The sequence below is a fragment of the Lutjanus erythropterus genome, chromosome 14 (assembly GCF_056507025.1).
Source record: "Lutjanus erythropterus isolate fLutEry1 chromosome 14, fLutEry1.hap2, whole genome shotgun sequence".
Classification (NCBI taxonomy): domain Eukaryota; kingdom Metazoa; phylum Chordata; class Actinopteri; order Lutjaniformes; family Lutjanidae; genus Lutjanus; species Lutjanus erythropterus.
Window position 1 is genome coordinate 20,792,912 of NC_139330.1, and position 22,891 is coordinate 20,815,802.

Below are 22,891 nucleotides of genomic sequence, written 5' to 3' on the forward strand. Positions count from 1 at the left end.
CATTAAGGGGTTAACCCAGATTTATTCCATCTCTGCTCTGCTTTTTGTAGCTCCAGGAAATCTTCTAAAAATGAGCCTATGACTAAATATTTCACTTTGAATGCATTTAGCTGCTTTAAAAGTCACAGACACATTGAGGATAACTGAGGGAGACAATCGCTATTGCTGCCTGATGTTTTTCATATATGAAAGGTGAAGTAATCTAGGTCAAGCATAGCCTAAGCACAGAGTCTTTGTTGCTGCTCTATTTTTATACTTCATGTAATGAATCTCCATCCTATCACCACCTGGCTCAGTAAATTGTACTGTACTTGTCAAACAGAAGCTGTTAGAAGTGACTGCTTTTTGTTTGTGTTCTTTTTTGCAAAAGTCTCGCTCTGAAGTATTTCCTCCTGCAGTTCAGTATTAGGGATGAGAAATGGTCAGTGTTGTGACTAATGGCAGTTGATTGAAGAGGACAGGAGTGCTGCTGGACACTAAACGGAGGCCTATATTCCCTTTTAAAGACAGCCACTTCCTCCGCTCTCCTTGTGCTCAGACAACAGTGTTTTCACTGCGTCTGAGGTGCCTTAAATGTCCTCTTCTCCCTCTACTAGACCTCTCTGCTGGAATAACAACGGAAAAACAGTTACCATATTACTGTCGCCTCTCATCCATGTCACTTTTCCTGCTTCTACTTTCAACTGCGTAGGTTGCATTCATTTCAAAAAGGCCTGTTTGTAAAGACGTGGATGGGAGGAAAGACTGATCTACAGAGCGTGCTAATTTCAGCATCAGCACAGTCTCCCTGTATCTTGTCCTCTTTTGCTCTTTTGATGTCAGATAAGAACAATGATAAGCAGCTTTTGTTATTTAATTCATTTTTAATTAAATCACTCTTTTCCTAACATGTTTCATCTGCGGTATATAACAATTTATCTCTTTTAGAATAACTGCTACTACCATGGGGAAGTGCAGTCGCATCCAAACTCTGATGTCACCCTCAGCACCTGCTCCGGCCTTCGGTAAGGACCATAACAACCATCATTTTGTATTCAAGCGGCATCTCAACGCTGCCCTTTAAGTGCTATTTGCCACTGCAATGTTTATATTTACTTAAGTCAGTCTGCACAGCAGCCCATCGCTCTTAAGCCCCTTAAGCGCGCTGTCAGTAAGTTGGTGTGTGACTCGCAGGAATAGAGGAAAATGTCACACCTCATTGTCTTCGTCCACAGAGGCATCCAGTAAATATCCGCCCTCGTTTTGTCGGTAATTGGCGTCTTGCTGTTGCTAATGACAAACCACAACTCTTCCAGTTGGGCATCATCAAGAAGTCTTACACATACACAGTGTCATCTTCTGCTTAATTAAACAGCAAGGAAACATTTGTGGACAGAGAAAATGTTCATTTTGCCATGACAACCTTTTATCAACACAATACCAGCTAATGACAAAGAACATTAAAGTTTCATTTTGGGTAAATGTTAGGGGTGTCACAATTCTCCAAATCCACAATTCAATTTAGCTTTTGATGATTAAGGAGCAATATGAAGCAACAGTGCATCCAGAAATGAGTACTGCGGTCAAAATATTGAGTTTGAGACGGTATATCAAATAGGCTGCATACCTATTTAATGTATGATCTATGGTTGAAGCAAGTTGTTTCCCCCGCCCCCTCCTCCCCCCGAGGAGGCTTGGGCAGGCTGCAGGAACACTGCAGGAGTGCAACCACAAATGTAACATTAACATGTTGCTCAGTTTAACTGTTATAAACAACTCCTGATTTACACAGACATGAACTCATTCAGCATTAATTTGAGCTCTAATTGAAATGGGCAAACAAAAACACAAGTTACAGGCTGGAATAGTAATTTAAAAGGAAGATGCTGCAGCTATATTTGATGTTTTTCCTTAATCTCTGATGATATTATCATGGTCATTTTATCATTTATTACAGTAAATATATTACAAATACATCTCTTATAAGGCCATGATTTGATTCTAATCAGTTTTATTCAATTTTAACTTTTTTTTAGCACTGATTTCTCTCCTGTTGTTAGCCTAATCAGAAGATCATTAGGTTTATGCCCTGACATACGGTCATTTTCTCTTATTTAAATTTTCAAATTCCTCTTAAGATCTATATGGTATCAAGTGTATTGATATTAAGTCTATTGATCTGAAATTGGAGATATAGACGTGCGCAAATAGTTGGCTGACGTATAACAGTACTGTCTCATTTGTGGATTTAAAAGAGCTTTTGTGCATAAAGCCATGAGGAGTTTTAAATCTCGGCTGGGGTATAGAAGCTCTGTGTGGCTCGGCCCTGTTGCCAAAACAGAAAAAAAAAGTTTCATAGTTTCAATTGGCTTAAGTCAAAGTGGGCTTGTAGAAAGAGCCACATTCAATCAACTACTGCATGTGAGAGACTGGTTATGCTTGAAAGCCTTGTTTTCAGACTTGCACTCTTGTCTCTGCAGAGGCTTCATTGCACTTGAAAACAAGACATTCATCATTGAGCCGGTGTCTGGTCATGACAACGGTGCCCACTTCATCTACGGAGTGGAAGAACTCAGACTGACCCCAGGAGACTGTGGACACGGCTTCAATATGTCCTCTGTTGGCCCTGAAAACCACATCAAAAACCCCTTCCAATCCTTCCACACAAGGGTGAGATTAGTATTTTGTTGTTGTTTCTCGCATTAGAGCCTTTGGATAGCACAGTTCAGAGCTATACTGACATCTATTTGAGCGCTTTTTGTCGTATTTTAATTGTGAAACATTTCTGAAGGGTAAGGGTATCATTCACTTGATGAAAGACAAATGGGTGTTTGACCAAAGATCAGCAAATTGGCAAGCTGACTAGTTTGGATAAGTTCCCGGAGGGTGTTGCCTTGAGCTTGACACATTTTATCTGTGCTTCGAGCCTAAAGTCGAGGGACCATGCGGGTTTGGCCACTGATTTACATGGAGCAGGTGCAGCATCCATCTGCCACTATTCACAAGCGTTAAAAACTCCATTCAGTCAGGAAGTGAAAACTTACCAACATACAGTACTTAATGACCCCTGAGTAATCTGGGCTTCATGTTTTTAGAATAGCATCAATTCCACCTTAACAGACAGGACACTGAAGCAAAAAGATCACTGAATATGGTCATATGACCCGGTATGCCTTTGTCTGATGTCCTGGCTTTTCTTACACTGTACACCTTTTTCATAGCAGCCATCTTGACATGAAAGAGTAGGTAAACACAGGTGTTGTCAATAGTATTAATTAAGGTTTCATATTTTGCATGTTGGCTCACTGGAAAGGCTCTGTTACACTAAATGGAACAGGACATGAGTTAGTATCATTGATAACACTTGTGTTTACATTACTATTTAATATCGATGTGGCCTATGCTAATTGTCATACGAGATACAATTGCTGGTGGCCTAGGTGCCGCTTTGATGTAAAGAAATAATAAGGCATTTTGGGAAACTTGCTCATTAACTATCTCTGTGCATCAAGCTGCAGCTAGCAGTCAAAAGACTAAAAACAGGAGGACATAGCTAGCCTTGATATTTTCAAATCAAATAAAATATCATTAATGAGTTTTAGTGGTACGTAGGTGCTTTTAGAGTTACGATAAGATAAGCTAAGCTGCTAGCTATAGCTTCATATTTACTATGCAGACATGATATTATTACTGGTTTTCTTATCTCGCTCTTGGCAAGAAAACAAACAAGTTTACTGAAATATCTTTTTAGGCATTGTAGACTTGAAAATGTTTTCTTAAGGCTTTTAAAGGGGCAGTTCAGATTATTTGAAGTGTGGTTGTAGTAGTATTTAAGTAGTACTTACCGATAGTCAATCAAAATCCCCCCAGTTTGGAGAAGCGTGGACGCTCAATACTATATAGCTGTTAAGAGGGTCAGCAGCATAACGTGTTTATATCACAAACTAGCAGATCAAGGCAGCAGTACACCACCAACTCCGAGATGTGCAAGGTAAACTGACTGATTTCACCTATGGTGTCAGGTTCAGGAGGTGACAGCGATATTGGGCGTAGATAACAGCAGTTTCCCGCTGGAAAAGGCTGTCTGATGACAAAGTGTGGAGTGTTGGGACCAGCATCTATTGTAGCTAATATACTGACTATGGATGAGTGCCACATACAACCCCACTTCAAAACATCCAAACTGTTCTTTTAAAATAGGCCCACAGGACGTGATAGTGATAGTACTTCAATTGTGTGTCTATATTTTGGTATCTGTGCATGCTTTCAGCAACTCTCAAAACATTTCTAACATGCAACATTTCTGTTTGTACTTCAGCATAAAAGGCATGCTCAGAAGACAACCAAGTATGTTGAGCTGATCATTGTGGCGGACAACAGAGAGGTAATTCACCATTTACCTGCCATTCACAAGCACAGTGTTCAGAAAACAGAAACCTAGCACAGTAAATCCTTCATGGTATAAGTATAAAACAGCAGGGTAAGCTGTAGTAACAGTAGAGCAGATCCTGCTGGGCCTGCAGAATTAGGTCAGTGTGCAACGAGCAGTGTGGTCTTGTGGCTGAGGCTCCGTTTTGACAGGAAGTGCTGAACGATTTCCCAGCGGACCAGACAGGAAACCGGAAAAAGCCACGTGGATACAGAAGAGTCTCCCGTAAGCACCGACGAGCTCATTGTGGGGTTTCCTCCCTGTGGCCCTTTACTAATGCCACCGACCTGAATGGAAGGAAAGGAAATGAAAAAAAACAAAAGAGGATAAGGGATCAAGTGTGTTGTCAGGCTTGGATTTGAAGTCCAGCACCAGACGCAGGTGGATACACAGTAGGGTGGAAATAGAGGGTCTGACTTTGCTGCAATTTGGATCCAAAGCTTTGCAGGCTGTCAGATCTGCCAATATACCTGCTCCCTGTGGCCGTGCCATTCGTCTCTCTAGCACTGGGAGATTTTTCTAGATCCAGATGGTCACAGCTTGACAAGTTGCCTAACACACAGTAAAACGTATTGCCATGGTGGGTGTTCTGTGTTGATTCATGCTTTTTGGTTCTGAAATTACTAACTACAGTATCGTTTATGCATTCATGCAACACACACCACTTGTGTGTTGATGTTCAGATGTTCCCATTTCTACCACTGATTGCATGCAATTTTGTTTTCAGTTTCAGAAACAGGGGAGGGACGTGGAGAAGGTGAAACAGAGACTGGCAGAGATAGCCAATTACGTGGACAAGGTAAAACATCCTCTCCCCTTTGCACAGGAGGGATAAATCACCTTTTAAAATAGAAATATTGCTGGCAGCAGAGATTAATGGGATGACTGTGTGATATATTAATGTCCTACTAAAACAGCTGCTTTTAGTCCATCTAAAACCTCTGCCAGGGCTGTGAATCTATAACTAGCACATACAGTAGGCAGATGGATTTACATACCGAAAGCATGGATATGGACATGGGAAAGACATCTGATCGTGTGAGAAAACATTATGTTTATTCACACAGGAGAGGAGTCGAGGCTGCCGTATTGAAATGTATTGTAATTCAGTAAAGTGAATCACCAAAAGTGCAGCCCCAGTTCTAAAAAAGTTGGGGTGTTGTGAAAAATTAAGTACAAACAGAATGCAATGATGTGTAAAAACTTTTCAGACTATTCAACTGAATACAGTACAAAGACAAGATATTTAATGTTCAAACTGACTGGCTTTATTGTTTTTTGTAAATATACTCATTCTAAATTTGATGCAAAAAAGTTGGGACAGGTGCATGTTTACCACTGTGATATTTCACCTTTTCTCGTTGAAGTTTTGAGAGTGAAATTCTAAATGATTCTTGCTTGATATACGACTTCAGGTGCTCAGCAGTCTGGGGGCTGTAGCATTTTGTGCTTCATAATGCGCCACACATTTTCATTAGGAGAAAGGTCTGGTGTTATGCATTCAGGCCAGTCTAGTACACAAACTCTTTTACTACAAAGCCACAGTGTTGTAACATTAAATATCTTGTCTATGTACTATTTTCAGCTGTATTCAATGCATTCTGTTTTTATTTACATTTTACACAACGTTCCAACTTTGTGGTTATAAAAAAGCAGTGATAGTGTCTCACATTTCTGTTTGAAATCTTTTTATCAGTCATGAAATTGAAGCTCTATAAATCTCCCAGCCTTTCTATCCACACTGACTCTCTTCACCTACCAATGTGCTTTTCTTCAGTTTTACAGGGCCCTGGACATCCGTGTGGCCCTGGTGGGTTTGGAGGTGTGGAGCGACTCTGATAAATGTCCCATCACCCAGGATCCCTTCACCACCCTGCACGAGTTCTTAGACTGGAGGAAAGTCAAACTTCTGCCCCAGAAACCTCACGACAATGCTCAGCTCATAAGGTGACTGTTAACCAGAGATGGTTCCTGTGAGTTGATTTCCATTGAATACTGGCAATCATCAACCCTTGTTTGGTTGAAGTAAATCTGAATTCACAGCATTAGATGTGAAAACTTTGCCTCACTCATCTTCCGGCTCAGTGGGTATTTACTGTGCAGATGAATGAGAGTGTGCCTTGGCTCTCACTTCTCAGACCATTAGATTAGCAAAATAAAATGACAAATATTACCTCCCATAATTGGGGCAGATAGCTGATATATTTGTCCAACCATATTACACCACCTACAGTATATGAAACTGTTGCAATATGGCCATTGCACCATTGCATTAAAACAAACATTTTACATTAACAATAAAACAGATTTTAGGCCTCCCTTCAAATACACCCACTTTAGTTGACTATTCCATTGACATATGCCTCTGTACATTACCTGTTAGGCAGCATTAGATGATCTCTTTTAACCTGTCTTGTTTAATATCTTTGAGTGCCGGCTCTCATTTGCTGAGTAAAAGAAAAAAAAATAAAACAATTAAAACAAGTATATAAGCCCAGTTCATAAAAGATATTAAAAAAATCTATTAAAACAGAATCAAATGGAGGCCATATGGTTTCTCATCAGAGATTTAAATTCACTAAGGAATTCAAAGTATTATTTTTTTGGTGCTTCCATGTAGTTTTTCCAGAGGATTAATAAGAGCATAGCGACTAAAAGCAGATCTTCTGAGTTCAATACAAACTCGAGGGATAATTTGGTTGTTTTAAAACTTTTGTATTTCTAAGCCAAGTGAATGCATTGCATCTGGATTACATTAGGAGACCTAATCTAAACCGTATTAATGCTTTTGAAGACAAGCTGCAATAATGAATTCACAAAATGCATAAAGTTGTGCAGATCTTAACTTTCTTCTCTAGCATCTATATCTCCTCCTCACCCTTCTTCCGTCCTTTGCAGCGGGGTTTACTTCCAGGGCACAACCATTGGCATGGCGCCCATTATGAGCATGTGCACAGTGGAGCAGTCTGGAGGCATTGTCATGGTGAGTATAAAGCCTTCTCACTGCTCCCACCATGCCTCCACCCTCCTCTTCCTCTATGTAGACTGATTGCATCAGCGTGGACATTGTTCAGATTCAGCCGGCTAACACAGTCCAGACATGATTTACACTGAAAAGGTGTTCGCCGTTTCCTGGAAGAGCATTTACGCACAGGTCTGGCAGGGTGTCATGCTTTTAAGCATAATGATATTTGTGCTGGCACTCCCTCAACACTCATGCCCTCATCGTTACCACAAACATGTGCATGAAGGAATATGTAAAAATATACTGTCAGAGGGATTGGAGTGCAGACACACACACCCTTGTAAGGTCATTTGGAGTCTTTCAGTCATTCAATCAAGCTTTCCTGTGACATCTCTAAAAGGTTTGGTGGGGCACAGGGGTACATCAAAGGCCACAGCATTTAAACAAAACCACATTTACATTTTTATGAGATGGGATAAATTGTTTATGCCACACATTCAAATCAAAATGCTTTTTTTACACACAACTGCATCTCCCCAGGTAAACTAAATTATTGCTCATAGTAAATTAGCTGCCTTTAGGGCTCCTCTGCCTGCTGTAGCACTTGACATCCATGCCAAATCACAAAGTGGTTATCAGCCCAGTGCCATTACACCCCAGCCCAGATGTGCATCCCCCATTAATAGATATGTTTTCTGCCGGCTGTGCCTGTGCTGAGGCTTCTCCAGATGTTTGTCTTCCCCATTACTTACAGATGGCAGATGGTTTGGACTGAGATTAAAGGGCCATGTAACCAGTTAGAGGGCAGCCAGATGACATGAACCATTTCTCAAACCATTCACGACCATGTGTGTTAATCAGCCCCAAATCCTCGATTTGGTCCACATGTTCTTTCAATTTGCGCATCGAAATGTTATTTATTTTTTCAAGTAAACTCACACAGGCCTTAATATGTGAATGGTTGGGTTTAAACTGTGACAGCAAACTATATCGAGTTTTTTATAAGGTATTCTTGTCTGGGAGTTATTTTCTCACATGGCTGGAAATGATATCAGAAAGACTATCAGAGCATTTCTTGTAACCAACACTATCAAATTCTCACCATCACAACAATGGCTTATAGCCGCTTCAAAGTAATGACTGTGGCTTCCAAGAGTTTCATCCATTTCTGCTGACGCTGATATTACACTTTTTTGTGAGGAGGCACTCAACCATGAATTGCGCACACACACATAGAGACACACTGAGATAAACATGACAGAAGTAGAGGAAAGTTTTCCCATCTTTCTTGTTAAAAGGCGGGGTGCAGCTCCTCTGTAATCAGAGCAGAAAATAGATTGGCTTGCCCTCAACTTTGACATATGACCCCGCCTTCAAAGGAAGCATGTGATTTTCTCATGTACTTGGGTGGCAGAGAAAATTTGAAGACCACAGTGAGATAAACAGTAGCTACATAGGGGACCTCTCGCTCCGGGGTCGCCTGATTTGAACCACTGAGTCATGCAGCATTAATAAGAGTTTAAATACATGCATCTTTTGGGGAGTTTGTTATATGTTAATCAGTTTTCAGGACTTAAAGAATTAAGTCATTTTTAAGGCAAGGCCACTTTCGCTTTAAGTACAAACTTATTGGAGCAAAACTGTATGTCAGCAGGACCAAGTCAATGGTTCAATAACAAAAAGTGATAGATGTATCTCTAACCTGTTAATGTGGGAGCCGAAATGCAAAGTAAGCGGTTCCACGACGCACACATGCTGCTGAGGTAGGCAGTCTGTCCTGGGTGTTTTAAAGAGGAAGTCCGCATGCCAAACTGGCCAGGTGGGTAGAAGGGGCATTATGGCCACACTTCAGGGCATCTATGGCATTGACTGTTGGAACGTGGTGTAATTCCCGCCTTGAGCTTTGCTAAATATGTAGCCAACATGCCACCAGTTACGCAGCATTAATATGTCATATGGCTGGAAGGTGCTTCTCTGGGCTGTACTGCACTGGTCGTCTGTAACAGAAGTTTGTGGATTTGAATGTACCATTTATGGTAACTTTTGCATTTTGAACCCACCTCCCATCAGGAGTTGGAACAATCAATCAGCTGACGCTCAGGTCTGCACAACATGTTGAGACTATGGAGGTGTTTGCGTAGGCTCCTTTGCATCCTACCCATACTCATACCCATGACACTATTCTCTGCATAAACCTGCAGAGATGTTAATGTATATCTTTGGAGAACCATAGTTCCAGAATTAGTCATACATTCAGACAGACATGCAGTAAATGTAGAATCAACAGGGCAAAATATCTGAAATTAAGGATTAGTTAAAGATTTTGGCCAAGTGATAGATGTGAAGAAGGAAATATGACAGTGTAGACTGCAGCAGGTTAGCTTAGTTTAGTGCAAAATCTGGAATCAAAGGGAAATAGCTAGCCTGGCCCTGTCCAAAGGTAAAGCACTTTTAAAGCTCAGTAATTATAACTTCTTTGTTTAATCCGTACAAAGTGTAAAATGACAATTCACTGTTTTACAACACTGGGTTATGTGCCGGACCAGTAACTAAGAATTGACCTTTTTCACTTTGTTTTTTGTGCAGATTAACAAACAAAAAATAAAATGTTAATTGGTGATCTTCAGGCGTGTTGGTAGGTGGATCTTGTTACCTTAAATCAGAGCCAGACCAACTGTTTCACCTTGTTTCCTTTCTATATATTAAACCAAGGATGTTAGCAGTAATTTCATATGTACCTTACACACATCAGCATTGATCTTCCCATCTAACTCTAGTAAGCATATTTCTTAAAATGTCAGACTATTCCTTTAATGTCACAATATCACTGATAATATTTGTCTGATATCAGTATGGGAGATATATGTAAAATAACACATAAAATGTTACAAAAGTGATGGTTAGTGAACTGAACTCTATTCCATAGTTATGTATTACATGAGTTTCATCAAAATGTCTAGAAACTCCATTCGTTTCCTTGGCATACATTTATACTCCATTGACTTAATTTCACTCTCCAAACTCCCCCCCGTCTCTGTCCCAGTCTTCCCAGTCTCCCACTCAACCTGTCTGTGTCCAGATTTCAGTGAAACTGAAACCTCCACCTCTGGCTTGTCACTCTCGGTCTCTGTCTGCCTCGTGAAGGGCAGTTGTCTCGCTTATCAATGCAGCAGCGACTCATACAGCGGTAGGTTTATGGAGCTTACTGCCGCGGCTGTCTCCACTAGCAGTGGGTGTGATTGGGTCTGCAGGGGTAATGGAATGGCAGATGAATTCAGGCCTCCATGAGGAGAATGAGTAATAGAAGAAGGATGAGGAGGCAGATCGGCGGTTACTGAACTGTTTTGGGAATCTGCAGCTTAAAAATTGTCTTTTTTGAACTTTGCGGTTTCCTTATTCTCTTTTTCGTTTTTTTGTAAGTGGCAGTGAACTTCATCATGGCTTGGTTTTTACTCAAAGCCTGCTCAAGTAACATGTATTGAATTTCATACATAGTCAAACTTACAAAGTTACACAAAATTAACATGATCTCATTGTTCTGGGATACGATTTTTCCCATCACAGGATCACTCTGAGAACCCGCTGGGTGCCGCAGTGACTTTGGCTCACGAGCTGGGACACAATTTTGGCATGAACCACGACACCCCAGAGCGTGGCTGCGGCTGCAGGATGACCGTTGATCGTGGAGGCTGCATCATGACCCCCTCTACAGGGTGAGTTTCTGATGATCTTTTGCTTACTGTAGGACCGGCTGTTGACCGGCTGTTTATAGTTGTCAATTGTCTGTCAATGTAAAGTTAAGCCAGACAGACACTTACTGATTCGGGGAACAATCTGCATTAATGCCTGGTATGTAAATTTCCAAGAAGAACATACTGACTGTAGCATTGTTGACAGAGAAGCCAATATTTCAATGTAGCATTTTTCCTCAGTCTGTGACAACATCTCTGATGGTCATTTTATGATTTAATACAGTAAATATGTTACATTTCTCCTATAAGAGTAAAAGTTAAGACAAAAGTGACTGGTTGAGGCAGCAAGTTCAATTAATGTCCACTTAACCACACTGTCATTACAATAATTATGTTAACTATGGATTCTTCACTTCTCTACATGTATTTATATCATAGTTTTAGACTGTTTTGATTATTGTTTCATTGATCATTTCAATTTTCAGTATATGGTCTGTCCTAGTAAAATCTTTGCTAAGAACAAACTTGGCAAAAGTAGCTTCAGATTTAAAAACAGTGCATCGGACAAATGGTTTAAACTTGAGACTTTAGGCTGTTTCTCTGTGCTGTGGACACATAGCTGTGTGAAATTAGGTGTGTTTAATAGCACTGAAACAGCAATGGAATTAAAATGTTTATCAGCTCAACTTTTCTGAATAAATTAGCTGCTTCTTGTGCACCTGAACAGTAAAAAGAAAGATATGGATAAAGATTCATTAAATTCCACTAGTTGCACAGTTTGGATCATTTTCTTCTGTACATGAAGCTCCATTTGTGTTATGTGTTGCTGGGAGCTCAACCACACACACATACACTATAACCACACACATGCACACACACTTTGGCCTGAGACTAAAGCAGCTGTTCTAGCATTCTACTCGTGTTGCCTGGGTCGCTGAGATAACAGCGCTGCTGCAAGTGATGGACTCTGTGACTGTTAGTAAACAGTGAGCAGATAAGGTATACCCAGAGCGCAATACCAGATTTCATCCCTGGTCCGGTGCCAGTCTGGTTTGTCTGATGGTGAGTCCCACAAGCCACAGATGAATGCGGTCAGGATAGATTTCACAACACTGTGAAGGAGGCAAACAGAGACAAAAGGCTGAAAGACACAGTTACTATTGTTGTTTTTTTAAGTATAAGTCAACAGAGACGCTGCTCACAGACCCACCCACCACACACTAACCAACATCCACCCCAGCCTACAGCTGTCCCACACATTAGAGTGGGTAAAATTATGTACAATAATTTTGAGAATATAGCAAGAAAGATTGCCAGACCTCATAAAACTCTCTGATAGAGCCAATAATAATATGTCTTTTAGCTTAGTTTGAGGTGTGACTTTACATCCTCTAGCCATTTTATTTATGAGATGGTGGTGCAGTCTTTTGCCATCTGAGGAGAATCTGTCGACAAGCAAGTAGCGTAGAGGAGGAGACAACTATAGTTTTGTTAGCAGTTATCTTCACGGTCACAGGGTTAGGATCAAAACCTGTGCCACATATACTTACAACTGTATTAAAAACCGGTGTCCAGAAATATAGAAGAAGAAGTCAACAAAATAGATCTATACACAGAATAACAGCAACTAAAGGTGTTAACTGACAAACTGTTAACTGCATGATCAAGGCGGCCACAGTTTTTAGAGTCAAGCACTGCAGCTGCTCTCAGTGGACTGCAGACGTCTGGCTGTTGCTTCATCAATGAGCTAACTGGCTCTGATTGGCTGAAGTGTTGTAGAAAATCCTATTTTTATGTGTAATTGTAATATTTAATGCAAGATGTAGTACTCATATGTTGTGCAATAAAGGTTTAATCTGTTAGCAATATGATAATAATAAAGTTAATTTATACAAGCAGTTACAAAGTGCTTTATAAGATGGACATAAAAAAGACCAGAGGATCATGGAACAGCTGGGGGATCAGTCTGCTTCAGCTTCATCGGCGATCAAGAATGCATACTTTTTCTATATACTTTTATTTTCTACTTTTCAGGCATAACTATCTGAACATGTTCTGCAAACTACAAGTAGCCTACAGATGGATCTTAGCAGGATGTCAATATTCCTGTCACTTCCTGTATATTCTCTGAAGGCTGCCTGAAACTGTCCAAATTGACTGCAGTTTTTTGTCGACGCCTCCTGCTGCGGCTGCCTGATCTCTACTCTTCAGGCGAGGCCTAGTTCATCCGAAATGAGCCTAGTAACACATGAGGGAACATATATGGTGTCTTGGCCAGACTAAACAACACAGAAGGAGAAAACAAATTTGCCATCAACTAAAGCTTATACAAAGCAAAAATTAACCAAACCCAAATCCCCTCAATCACTTGCAGCAATTAGTTTGGTCTGATGGGCTGGCCACAGGATTTAAGAGCGCTCAGCCAGGTGTTTTGCTTATCCAGAAAGAGACCTCCCCCAATAACCACAGTAACTCAAAGACAAAGACACAGTGATTAATATAACAGAAATTTGCTTGTTTATCCCACCAGTGTGAAAATGCGTGCACTCAATATAAACAGTGTAAAGCTTAGAGCAAATCAACAGATTACAAATCAAATAAACTCTGTAATGTGGAAATTAATTGTTTGGGTGTGGCTTACCTACAAAGGCTAAATTAATTTGCAAAGTAATGAGGTGAGAGTGAATGATGTTACCAGTTATGGCTGTTACTCTGCTTTGGCTGTGGCCACATCTTTAGCACTTCTCACCTACTCCTGAGAGAGTTTTGCCAATTTGCTGCTGGTCAGGTGGAGCACTTTAAACTGTAGTAGCCTGCGCCTGATGCATGTTTCTGAGAAATTATATATAACAAGACTGATGAATCAGCCAGTCTGATAAATTGGCCAACATTAGCTGGTTGCAGATATATGGGCATCAACGTATATGTCGGCTTTTAAGTAACAAGAAATTGCAGTTCAGAAATGTCGAACTAGGTTTCAAGTAATTTAGAAACTGTCCCCATTAAACCATGTTACATAAAATGCGTTATATAGAGTGAACCAGACCAATTCCCGAGAAATTTCTGATATGTGGGAACCACGCTCCTGCTCCCATTACACCTTAATGTGTTCTAAGAAAGGAGATGTGGCTGCACGCATGAAAGACACAGCTAAGAGAGGAAACTGTTGATTAGGTGGAAAAAAAGGATGAGAGCGGGCTCAGTGTGCAGACGCAGGTAAATACAGTTGTTTTCAGTACAGCGGTCTTTTCAGAATTACATTGACAAAGATGTGCTAAGATCTGAGAGGCTGAGCACCTGAGCTGAAAACAATGAGCAGTTGTGAAATGTCCCTGAGGATGTGTGCTTTTACTGGCACTAGATGTGCCTCTCGTCATTAAACACTGACATTAAAAGTAGATGAAAGCTTCAGTTACACTGCAGTAGAAGAAAAGCACTGAATGCTTGTGAGAACATCCTTCAAAAACCCTACAAAAACTGCTAAAAACACATAAATAATATAATTTACTATGAACTACAATTGTCCCAGAAAAACTTGAATGACCTTTTACTGTACAAATAGAAAAGAGAGAGGGGAATGGGGGGGCTGTCAAAAACTGCTTGTTTGTGCAGCCGCTGGCAGCAGTGAGCTCATCCTCCTCTTCTCGTACTACAACATTTATTTCAGAGAAAAAGAAGTATAATGCACACCGAGCACCAGTGGATTTATGCAGTGTAGTTTTTAAATATGTGCGCCGCGTTGACGACATGACGACTTTGCCTTAGCTCGTCACCGGCCAAAAATATCTAATGATGTCATGCAGAGAGTTTAGAAAAATGACTACATGATGATCTAAATGGGTTACAATGAGTCACGGTGTTATTGAATTTCTTAGTAAGTTAATGAAGCACAGTCACTCCTTTTCAGCAATTTCTGCCACGTAATTATGAGATTAAACACATTAATAGTTGAGAGAGGTGATCAGTGACCTTTCATTCTGAAACTTGCTCCTCTGTTTGCGAAGTAAAGGGTGCAGGATAAATCCATAAACCGTGCTACAGTGACATTTTGCCTGGCAATTTTGTGATGTTAGAAAACTTAATGCATCATTGATTTTTATAATGGTTTTGATCTGTCAAACAATCCTAGTTACTGCAACAAAAAATAGTAAGATTAACAAAATGAAAAACTGGAGGATAATACATGATACACCCCTGAACAGCCCTGCAATTATCTCAATTGTCAATTATCACCAGTGTTAAATCATCATCTAATTTTCAAATGCGGTCCTTTGGCAAAATGTTTTACCATGAATCTATTGACAATTTCTGCATCTTTTTTTACAGCTCGTAACTTGACTGTTTTGGCTCAGTGTCGCCAATCTCATCATCCCTATTTTCTGGCAGCAGCAGGCGGCTGTTTTCAGCAGAAACACTCAAAGTCACAAACTTAGCAGGTTGCTGGTGAGCCTCAGGAGTTGGTGGAGACCAAAAACAAAGCTAAAAGAAGAGAAGATATTGGACATTCGTCAGGTAGCCAGAAACAGAACCCCGAATGAATGCTCATGTTATTTCACGTCTGCTAGATGTGTAAACTCTGTGCAGACATACCTTAAATTTGTTGTGACTGTGTGGACATGATCTGTAGAGTCTGATCTATTGTGCATGTGTGGAGTGCATCCTCCAAGAGGACTCCAGAAAGTAGTATTAATAGAACTACTATGCATCTGTGGTGTTTGCAACACAATCATCATCAGTGCTGACAGCTTATTCCACTGCTTCCCAGTGGGCAGAAAATCTGTTAAAACTGCTTTACGCTCATAACGATGTCCTTCCAGGGACCATTCTGATGTTTGACATTGACAGTAAGAGATCAAATATGTTGTCTAGACAGTGTTGTTTTTGAGATTATATCAGATGTGCTGTGTCAGACTATAAGCCACGGTGCTCGTAGTCTGAAGTTCGACATGGGAAATATTTTGCCAGAGTTTCTGAGCCAGCATTTTTTTAAAAATTATGAACGTACCTAAGTTCAAGCTCGGCCCAGGCACCTATCTCCTAAATTGAATTTTCTGAACGGAGCCTGAATTCATAGTTTCCTGTTGACAAAACCAATAATTTCACAAACCAATCTAGAACTCATTTCCCCCATCTCAGTTTGGGTGTCTTTTTTTATATATATTAACAACCTCCTTTGACCCTCAGCAGAGGCGCCTTCAGAATGTTAAACACATTTTTGTAAAGCAGTGTAGCTCGTTCAACTGTGTGTTTGGGATACTCTCAGCTTAGACTTGCTAATGGAGGAGAGGACAGGCTGCATCTAAATGACGTGATTATCAGTGACGCTGCCAGCTGTAATCAGGGCCAGGGCACACAGAGAGAGATCCGCAGAGAGGTGCTTTATGCCTGGATAGACAGGCGGAGCGAGGAAGCAGTGCTTTTATTTGTCTTTTATCTCCCTCAGTGGTAAAGCAGGAAGAGGAACACAAATAGAGATAGAGGTGAGAGTGAGACACAAACAGGAGGAAGATGACAATGAAGGAATTAATTGGCGACACATGGACGTCTGTGACAGCCATGAAGACTGGTCACAAGAGATTTGTGTCACAACAATGAGTGGAAATTCGAGGGACAGAGGAGAGTAACAGAGGTTTAAATTGACATTTTGAAGTGAGGATGTCTTTTAGAAGTTGAGCTAAGAGTTGCATCATAGGAACGTGGAGAGAAAACTCAAAAGTACTTTCCTGTGTCTATATGTGTTACCGGGCAAAAAGATGAAGCCCAGCAGGTAGCTGTGGCTGGACTTTGAGGCCAAGAGGTGAATTCCTTGTCAACACAATATGAGGTAGCTTGTGATTCTTGTTATTTTCTTGTTGAAATGACAGAGTGCAAGTGAGGTGAGAGGGTGCAAAATGTCATTATCTGAAGACATTCTGCTGAGAAAAGGAGGGAGAAAGCCAGTTAGGTTGCTGGTGGGTAAATGTTTGCAGTAAATTTAGCCTGTGTTTTGCTTTTCTCCCTGATATTTAATCACCATAGGCTTCTGCCAGTGTTGCAGCCTAACATTTCCCAAAAGGTCAGACATGTCTCTTCTGCTTAGTGTGGACTAAATGCATGTCAGTCTGTAGTGAAGCTTAGGGAGCAGTAGAGACGGCTTCATGTCCATCAGATAGCCCACAAAAAGACAAGCCCTCCATAGCCCCTTCGTGACCAATGTATGTTTACAGACCCATTTTACTCTCCGTCCAGACTGTATTAAAGAAGTGGACATAGTCACGGTAACATCACCCATTGGTTTGTGGACTAATATATTGATATCTCAAGTTTGACATTTTCATAATCTCTTTTTTTTTTTCTTCTTCTTCTTTTTTGAGCCAAAAATTACATTATTCAGCCAAGAGGGTGGAGCTGCATGGGGATGTACATAGGTTGGATATTGTATGGTTAACATAATCTACCCGCTCTGCAGGGTACCATTAGCATAGCAAACGCTAAGTTATGAGCTAAGACTAGCATTAACTAGTTTGGTTAGCAAGGAGCACAACATTTTTAGGTGACGAAAATGTTTTAATGAACTGAAAACACACTATGAAATGGTCAAGGATGTAAGATGAAAATAAGATTTACACTCAAAACAAGTTCATGACTGTTTAAATTTATACAGGGCCATAGATATGCATCGCTGCGATTCGGTCCTGATTGACAGGTTGCCATGGAAACAACTGGTCAATCACAAGGTAGCCATAATTTTCCATAATTTACTAAATGAACATCTTACTGTATTGATAAAGACTTGAAACAAGAAATTAAGACCATAAACTCATTGAGAAAATGAATATACAATCAGACTTCTATTTGGACCCAGCGGAGTCGCCCCCTGCTGGCCCACCCTTTTTTAAACCAGTAGGTTAAACCCACTTGTTTTAAACAGTTTATGATCCAGAGTGACGTTTCCTCCTCGTCTGAACCCATTGGCCCCACATTCTGAGTTGATCAAACTGACAGGAATCCTCTGCACTGCACAAATGGCTGCAGATCCAGGAAAAGCTGCTTGGTGCACAAGAGACTGTATCCCAGTACATTGTAAAGGCTTAGATTAATGCTACAAGAGCAGTTTGTAAGTCCCTTTGAAAAGCTGCATTCGCCAGGTCTGGGGTGAGGCAGGTCTTGTTAGTTACCGAATCTACACAGAAAATTGTGTTTACTTGATGAAAGTAAACGAAAGTTTGAAAAGCATGGTTATGTAAGTGTCATCACCTTACATTTTTACACTTACAAATTGGAGGTGTAAGGTTTGAAAGATGTGGGTATTTAGAAGAATTTTCTTAGCAAGATGCTATTGAGTTGGGGAGATGGGAAATGTAGGATGCTGTTTTAGAACCTGATCCACAGTAGCAACAAAAACTGAGGATATCTCAACCTGTGCTGCTTCTATTTTGACTTTTGTTTTTCTAATCTGTCTCTTCTGGGGCCCCCCAACTTTTAAATCATTCATTTCAGGCCACTGTTTCAGTTTATAACACAGAACAGGAGCTTGTTTAGGTTGTGTTTTTTGTTGTTCTGTCTGTGATGACGGCAGTTCATCACTGAGTTCTCTAAGCATTGTGTGACTGAACACTGTCAACTGGGGGAAGGAAGGGCAAAACTGTAGATGCGCCCATGTGCACATATAAGTGCCTGTAGATAAATTGTTATAGTCATCAGTAACTGAACAAAATTGTAATTTAGTGCTTTATTGATGTTGTACATTCTTTGAAAGCTTGAACGCTATCTTGAGCAAGGTCACCTTGTTCTTACAGTACCTGAGCAGATGGTTTGCTTTGACAAAGAACATAAAAGGCAAGTCACCGTTGTAATATGGTAGTAGGAGTGTTGGTGGCAGGTTACTGAGAGTTTTTCTTTTTTTCTTTTATGTTGTCTTCTTGGAATTCTTTATTTCATAGATTCCTGCATACAGTTCTGCTTTCTTCAATATCTCATTAAAAGTTGTCCAATACCAAAGTCACGGGGGCAAAGGAGTCAGAAATCTACTTGCAGTTTTTACTTGCACCCATAAAAATTGTGTTATATATTAGCAGTCATCAAATAACAACAAGATAACTGGTGGAACTGGTAACCAGCATTTTTGAAACATGATATACTGTGGTAATCAGTTTTGTGATTGATTATGTTTCATACAAGCACCAGCAAGGCACCAGAGGAGGGGTTGTCGACAGCCCTCTCAGCTGCCATGCAAGCGAGACACTGTTGCAATACATAGTTTGACTTTTATCCAAATCCTCTCACGCCGCCCAACTGACCTCCTGTTTCCAGAATAATTGAAATTCTCATGTATGCTTCAGCCCAAAATCTTTGTCTTTGTCTGATTGATACTGTGCATGCGTAATTCCACAGCAGAGATAAGAGGGAAGCAAGATGGCTCATTCTTTAGCTACTTCTATCATCAGCGGCGTGGGCTAGATTTTATAGCCTTACATGGATACAGATGATTAAACCTAGTAAAGCACCAGTAAAATTTTTCTCCACTAAAGGGCTGTTTTTCTGTGAGTGGGTCCCTGTTTTTGTTTTTGCACACGCGCAAAGATGCACAGGCGCTCAGGTGATGCGACACACATTCCCACCAGTGGTTTTACACTATTCCACTGACCTGCAGGAGGAAGTGATGCACGATGATATTCATCATCGCAGCAGTAGAGACAGGGAAAAAAAGAAGAGTGCAAACTTGTAAACATGGATGAAAACGATGATCATTTAAATTGTTTAAATAAGTCAGCTTTGAATATGTTTTATGAGGAAGGAAATGCATCCAGTATCTTTATTTGAGCTCAAGGATACACTGTAGAGTATAACTGAATTTAACACACACCACAGGGCCTCTTTAACAAAAACCCCTCTCTGAAAATCAACAGACATGGCAACACGGGAGGCGTAAATATCTGTTTTTCCAGCCACTTTAAACATTACTGAATGAAAATGGGAACAGTAAACATTCTGTTAAATTTATCATAAATTAGGCACGACCAATAAAAAAGTAGAGCAGATAAAGCTGGATGTTTTCCTCCCTCTCTGTGATGTGGCAGCCACACTGACTGTTTCTGCTGCTCGCCGCTGAGACAGCGCCGCGCATTTTCGTCCGTCAGTACCACAGATGTACGAGGCTGTATGACGTTGATGAGATTATGATCTTTTCACAGTGTGCGCTGTTCACAATGTGAATGACATATTTGCCTTTCAAACATTACCAACAGCCAGAAATGAACTGACTAATTAGATTTAGTGTAACTGTTGTGCACCGCCAAATTAGTTCCATCTCAGCAAACTACACCTGGAGAGGGTGCAAGGCTTTATGCTAATATTATCCAGGGAAACCTACACTCTCTGCTCGGCTAATTTCCTGGACAGCAGAGCAGCCATGTGGTCTCAGCTGTGATAATACACACCGTCAGTGTGGGTCTACTGCAGACTGACATCTGTACATTTTAGCTGATCCTACACTGTACCCTATTTAATGCTGATTTATGGTGTCTCCCTTTACAGGGCTATCGAAAAACTTCTTGCTGGTGTGAATGTGTTTTTTGTCTTTTAAGACTTGTCATTTATTTTAACTGACGCATTGCCATTAAATACTGCACTTCTTTAAATCTAGCTGTGGTTAAAAGAAAATAAAAATTGTCCCATTCTCCAAGTGATTTAAAAACAATAAAGGCCCTGAAAACCTTTTTTTATTCAGTCAGTTTCTTACTGTGAGCGATAGAGTCCTACATGAAGGCACAGTTTTCTGCCATGGTTAGAACAGTTCTCATAATTTCATGACAGGTTTCTGTATTTTTGTTTTCACTGCGCTCTTCTCACAGGTTTGAAGTGTGTGGGACTCAAATCTAATCAAATCCCACCAAAACACTCCTGATTAAGTCAATTCGCTGACTTTTTTTTAGCGTTCAGCGTAAACTCTTTATAGATAAAGATAATAACTAAAGATTTTTCCCTTCATTTAGTCACTGATATTTGAAATTAAAGTTAGTAACTTCTATTAAAAATATTTTTTTTATCATTTTTGCTGAAATTGTCACTGTGTTCTGACAGTAGTACATGAGACAAATAATATGTGACAAAATCAGGTTCCTCTGGTTCCTAAGTTTCTAACCCAAAACGTCAATATTTAACAAACCTGGGAATCGGTCTAATCAGGGGAGGACAGTGCTAGTGCTCAAAGTGAGAGCCTTCCCTGGGCTTTGCTGTCCAAGCTGAAATTAAACAAGTACACATGAATCAGGTAAACAATAAAAATAAAATATTTTGTTTCTTTTGGACCTTCCTGTTGGACAGTGTTTGGGGTGGGAAAGTGGCTCTGATTGGTTGTTTTCATTCAGGTGCAGGCCAGAGAAACTCACAGACATTCAGCCGATAGCGCAAAAACACCTGGAAAGCACCACGACACACGTTTTGTGCTCATCCACGTCCGGGCTGTTAACTCCTTTGGTGCATCTGCTCATCGTCATGAAAAGCTGCACCTGGCAGCAGGTGACAGAGAAGTTCGATATTCTTGCGGCATCCCCGGACGCCCCGCGAGACTGACGCTGCAGCTGTTACCAGGACGGAGTGGGCACCTGTTACCTGTTAGGGATGTCAGTCGCAAATTAGCAGTGCGGCTCAATTATCAAAGCCCTGTTCATACACAATGACTGGCCACATTGGACATCAGTCAAAGGACGATCATTTAGAATGATTTCTTGGCTCCAGGCATGGCTGCTTGAGGTGCCCTCTACTTTAAATAGTCAGGCTTATAAATGACAGAGCGCGCCTAATTGCTCACTTGTAGAGAGCTGTGTTTAATTGGCTTTAAAGGTCGTTTCACTTATTCAAAATCCAATCAGTAATATAGCTTTGCTTCTTGCTTTTGTCAGTCAGCTTCACTCAACTTTGGCAGACATTTACTGTTGATATCATTCTTATTTTACATCATGAAATCAACAGAGGGGCTGTACAGGTGGTCATCAGGCTTTGGTCGGATTACTTTGAAATGTAGTCAGTTACTGAATACAAATTACATGGATTACAAAAAATCAAATCTGAATACTTTTGGATTTCTTCAACATCAAACAATGAAAATCTCACAAAAATACACAAAAATGGATGAAGCCACAAAAAATGTGCTTCCTCTAATATTTAATTTCTCTTTAAACATTTAAAAACATTTGGAACACAAATACATTGCATTTTGTATGTTTAACATTTACAGTTGGTCAAATCAAATTTGTAATTACAAATCAAGTAATCCTTGACAATGTAACTATAATCTAAATACACATTTTTCAAACATAATCTGGGCTGATTATACTTATTTTTTTCCTAATCTGATTATATTATCCTGATTAAATGTAATCCATTTCTAACCCCTGTGGTCATACACGCTCAGACAGGGTAATCCTGACCATAAAGTCTGTTTTTGGTTTAGGCTCAAAGACTGTCAGTGTTTCAGAGCAGAGGATAAATCAAAGAGAGAGTTAACCCTTTAAAATATGCTTGTGCCTCAAACAAAGCTTGGCTGTATACAGAGCGATGGCACTCAAACCTGATTTCATGTTGTTTTTAACATACATGTATCCACTGGCTCTTGTTAATACTCTCCATGTGGGTCTAATTTGGTCCGAAGAAATCTGATTTTCCTCAGTGTAGAAATCTCCCACTGACAACCGTCTTAACTTTTACCTTTAATGCCAGTTTATTGAGAACAGACTCTGTTTACCCCTCATATACACTCCAGTCCCTCATACAGATCCCATAGCATGCCTGTGTTCTGTTATCAGTGGCAGGCCATGCTATTTACGAAGGGCTTGGTCTGCTCCA

At 40.3% G+C, this 22,891-nt stretch overlaps 1 protein-coding gene across 1 annotated transcript in view; it reads left to right on the forward strand.

Moving 5' to 3' along the window:
* Positions 1–22,891, forward strand: part of adam12b (ADAM metallopeptidase domain 12b) — a 113,125-nt gene that overhangs the window by 53,994 nt on the left and 36,240 nt on the right. Inside the window, exons 5-11 of the mRNA XM_084735685.1 lie at positions 928–1,004; positions 2,460–2,649; positions 4,298–4,363; positions 5,136–5,207; positions 6,186–6,355; positions 7,307–7,391; positions 10,938–11,086. Of these exons, the coding sequence (XP_084591811.1) occupies positions 928–1,004; positions 2,460–2,649; positions 4,298–4,363; positions 5,136–5,207; positions 6,186–6,355; positions 7,307–7,391; positions 10,938–11,086 (809 nt within the window). The remainder of the gene's footprint in view (positions 1–927; positions 1,005–2,459; positions 2,650–4,297; positions 4,364–5,135; positions 5,208–6,185; positions 6,356–7,306; positions 7,392–10,937; positions 11,087–22,891) is intronic.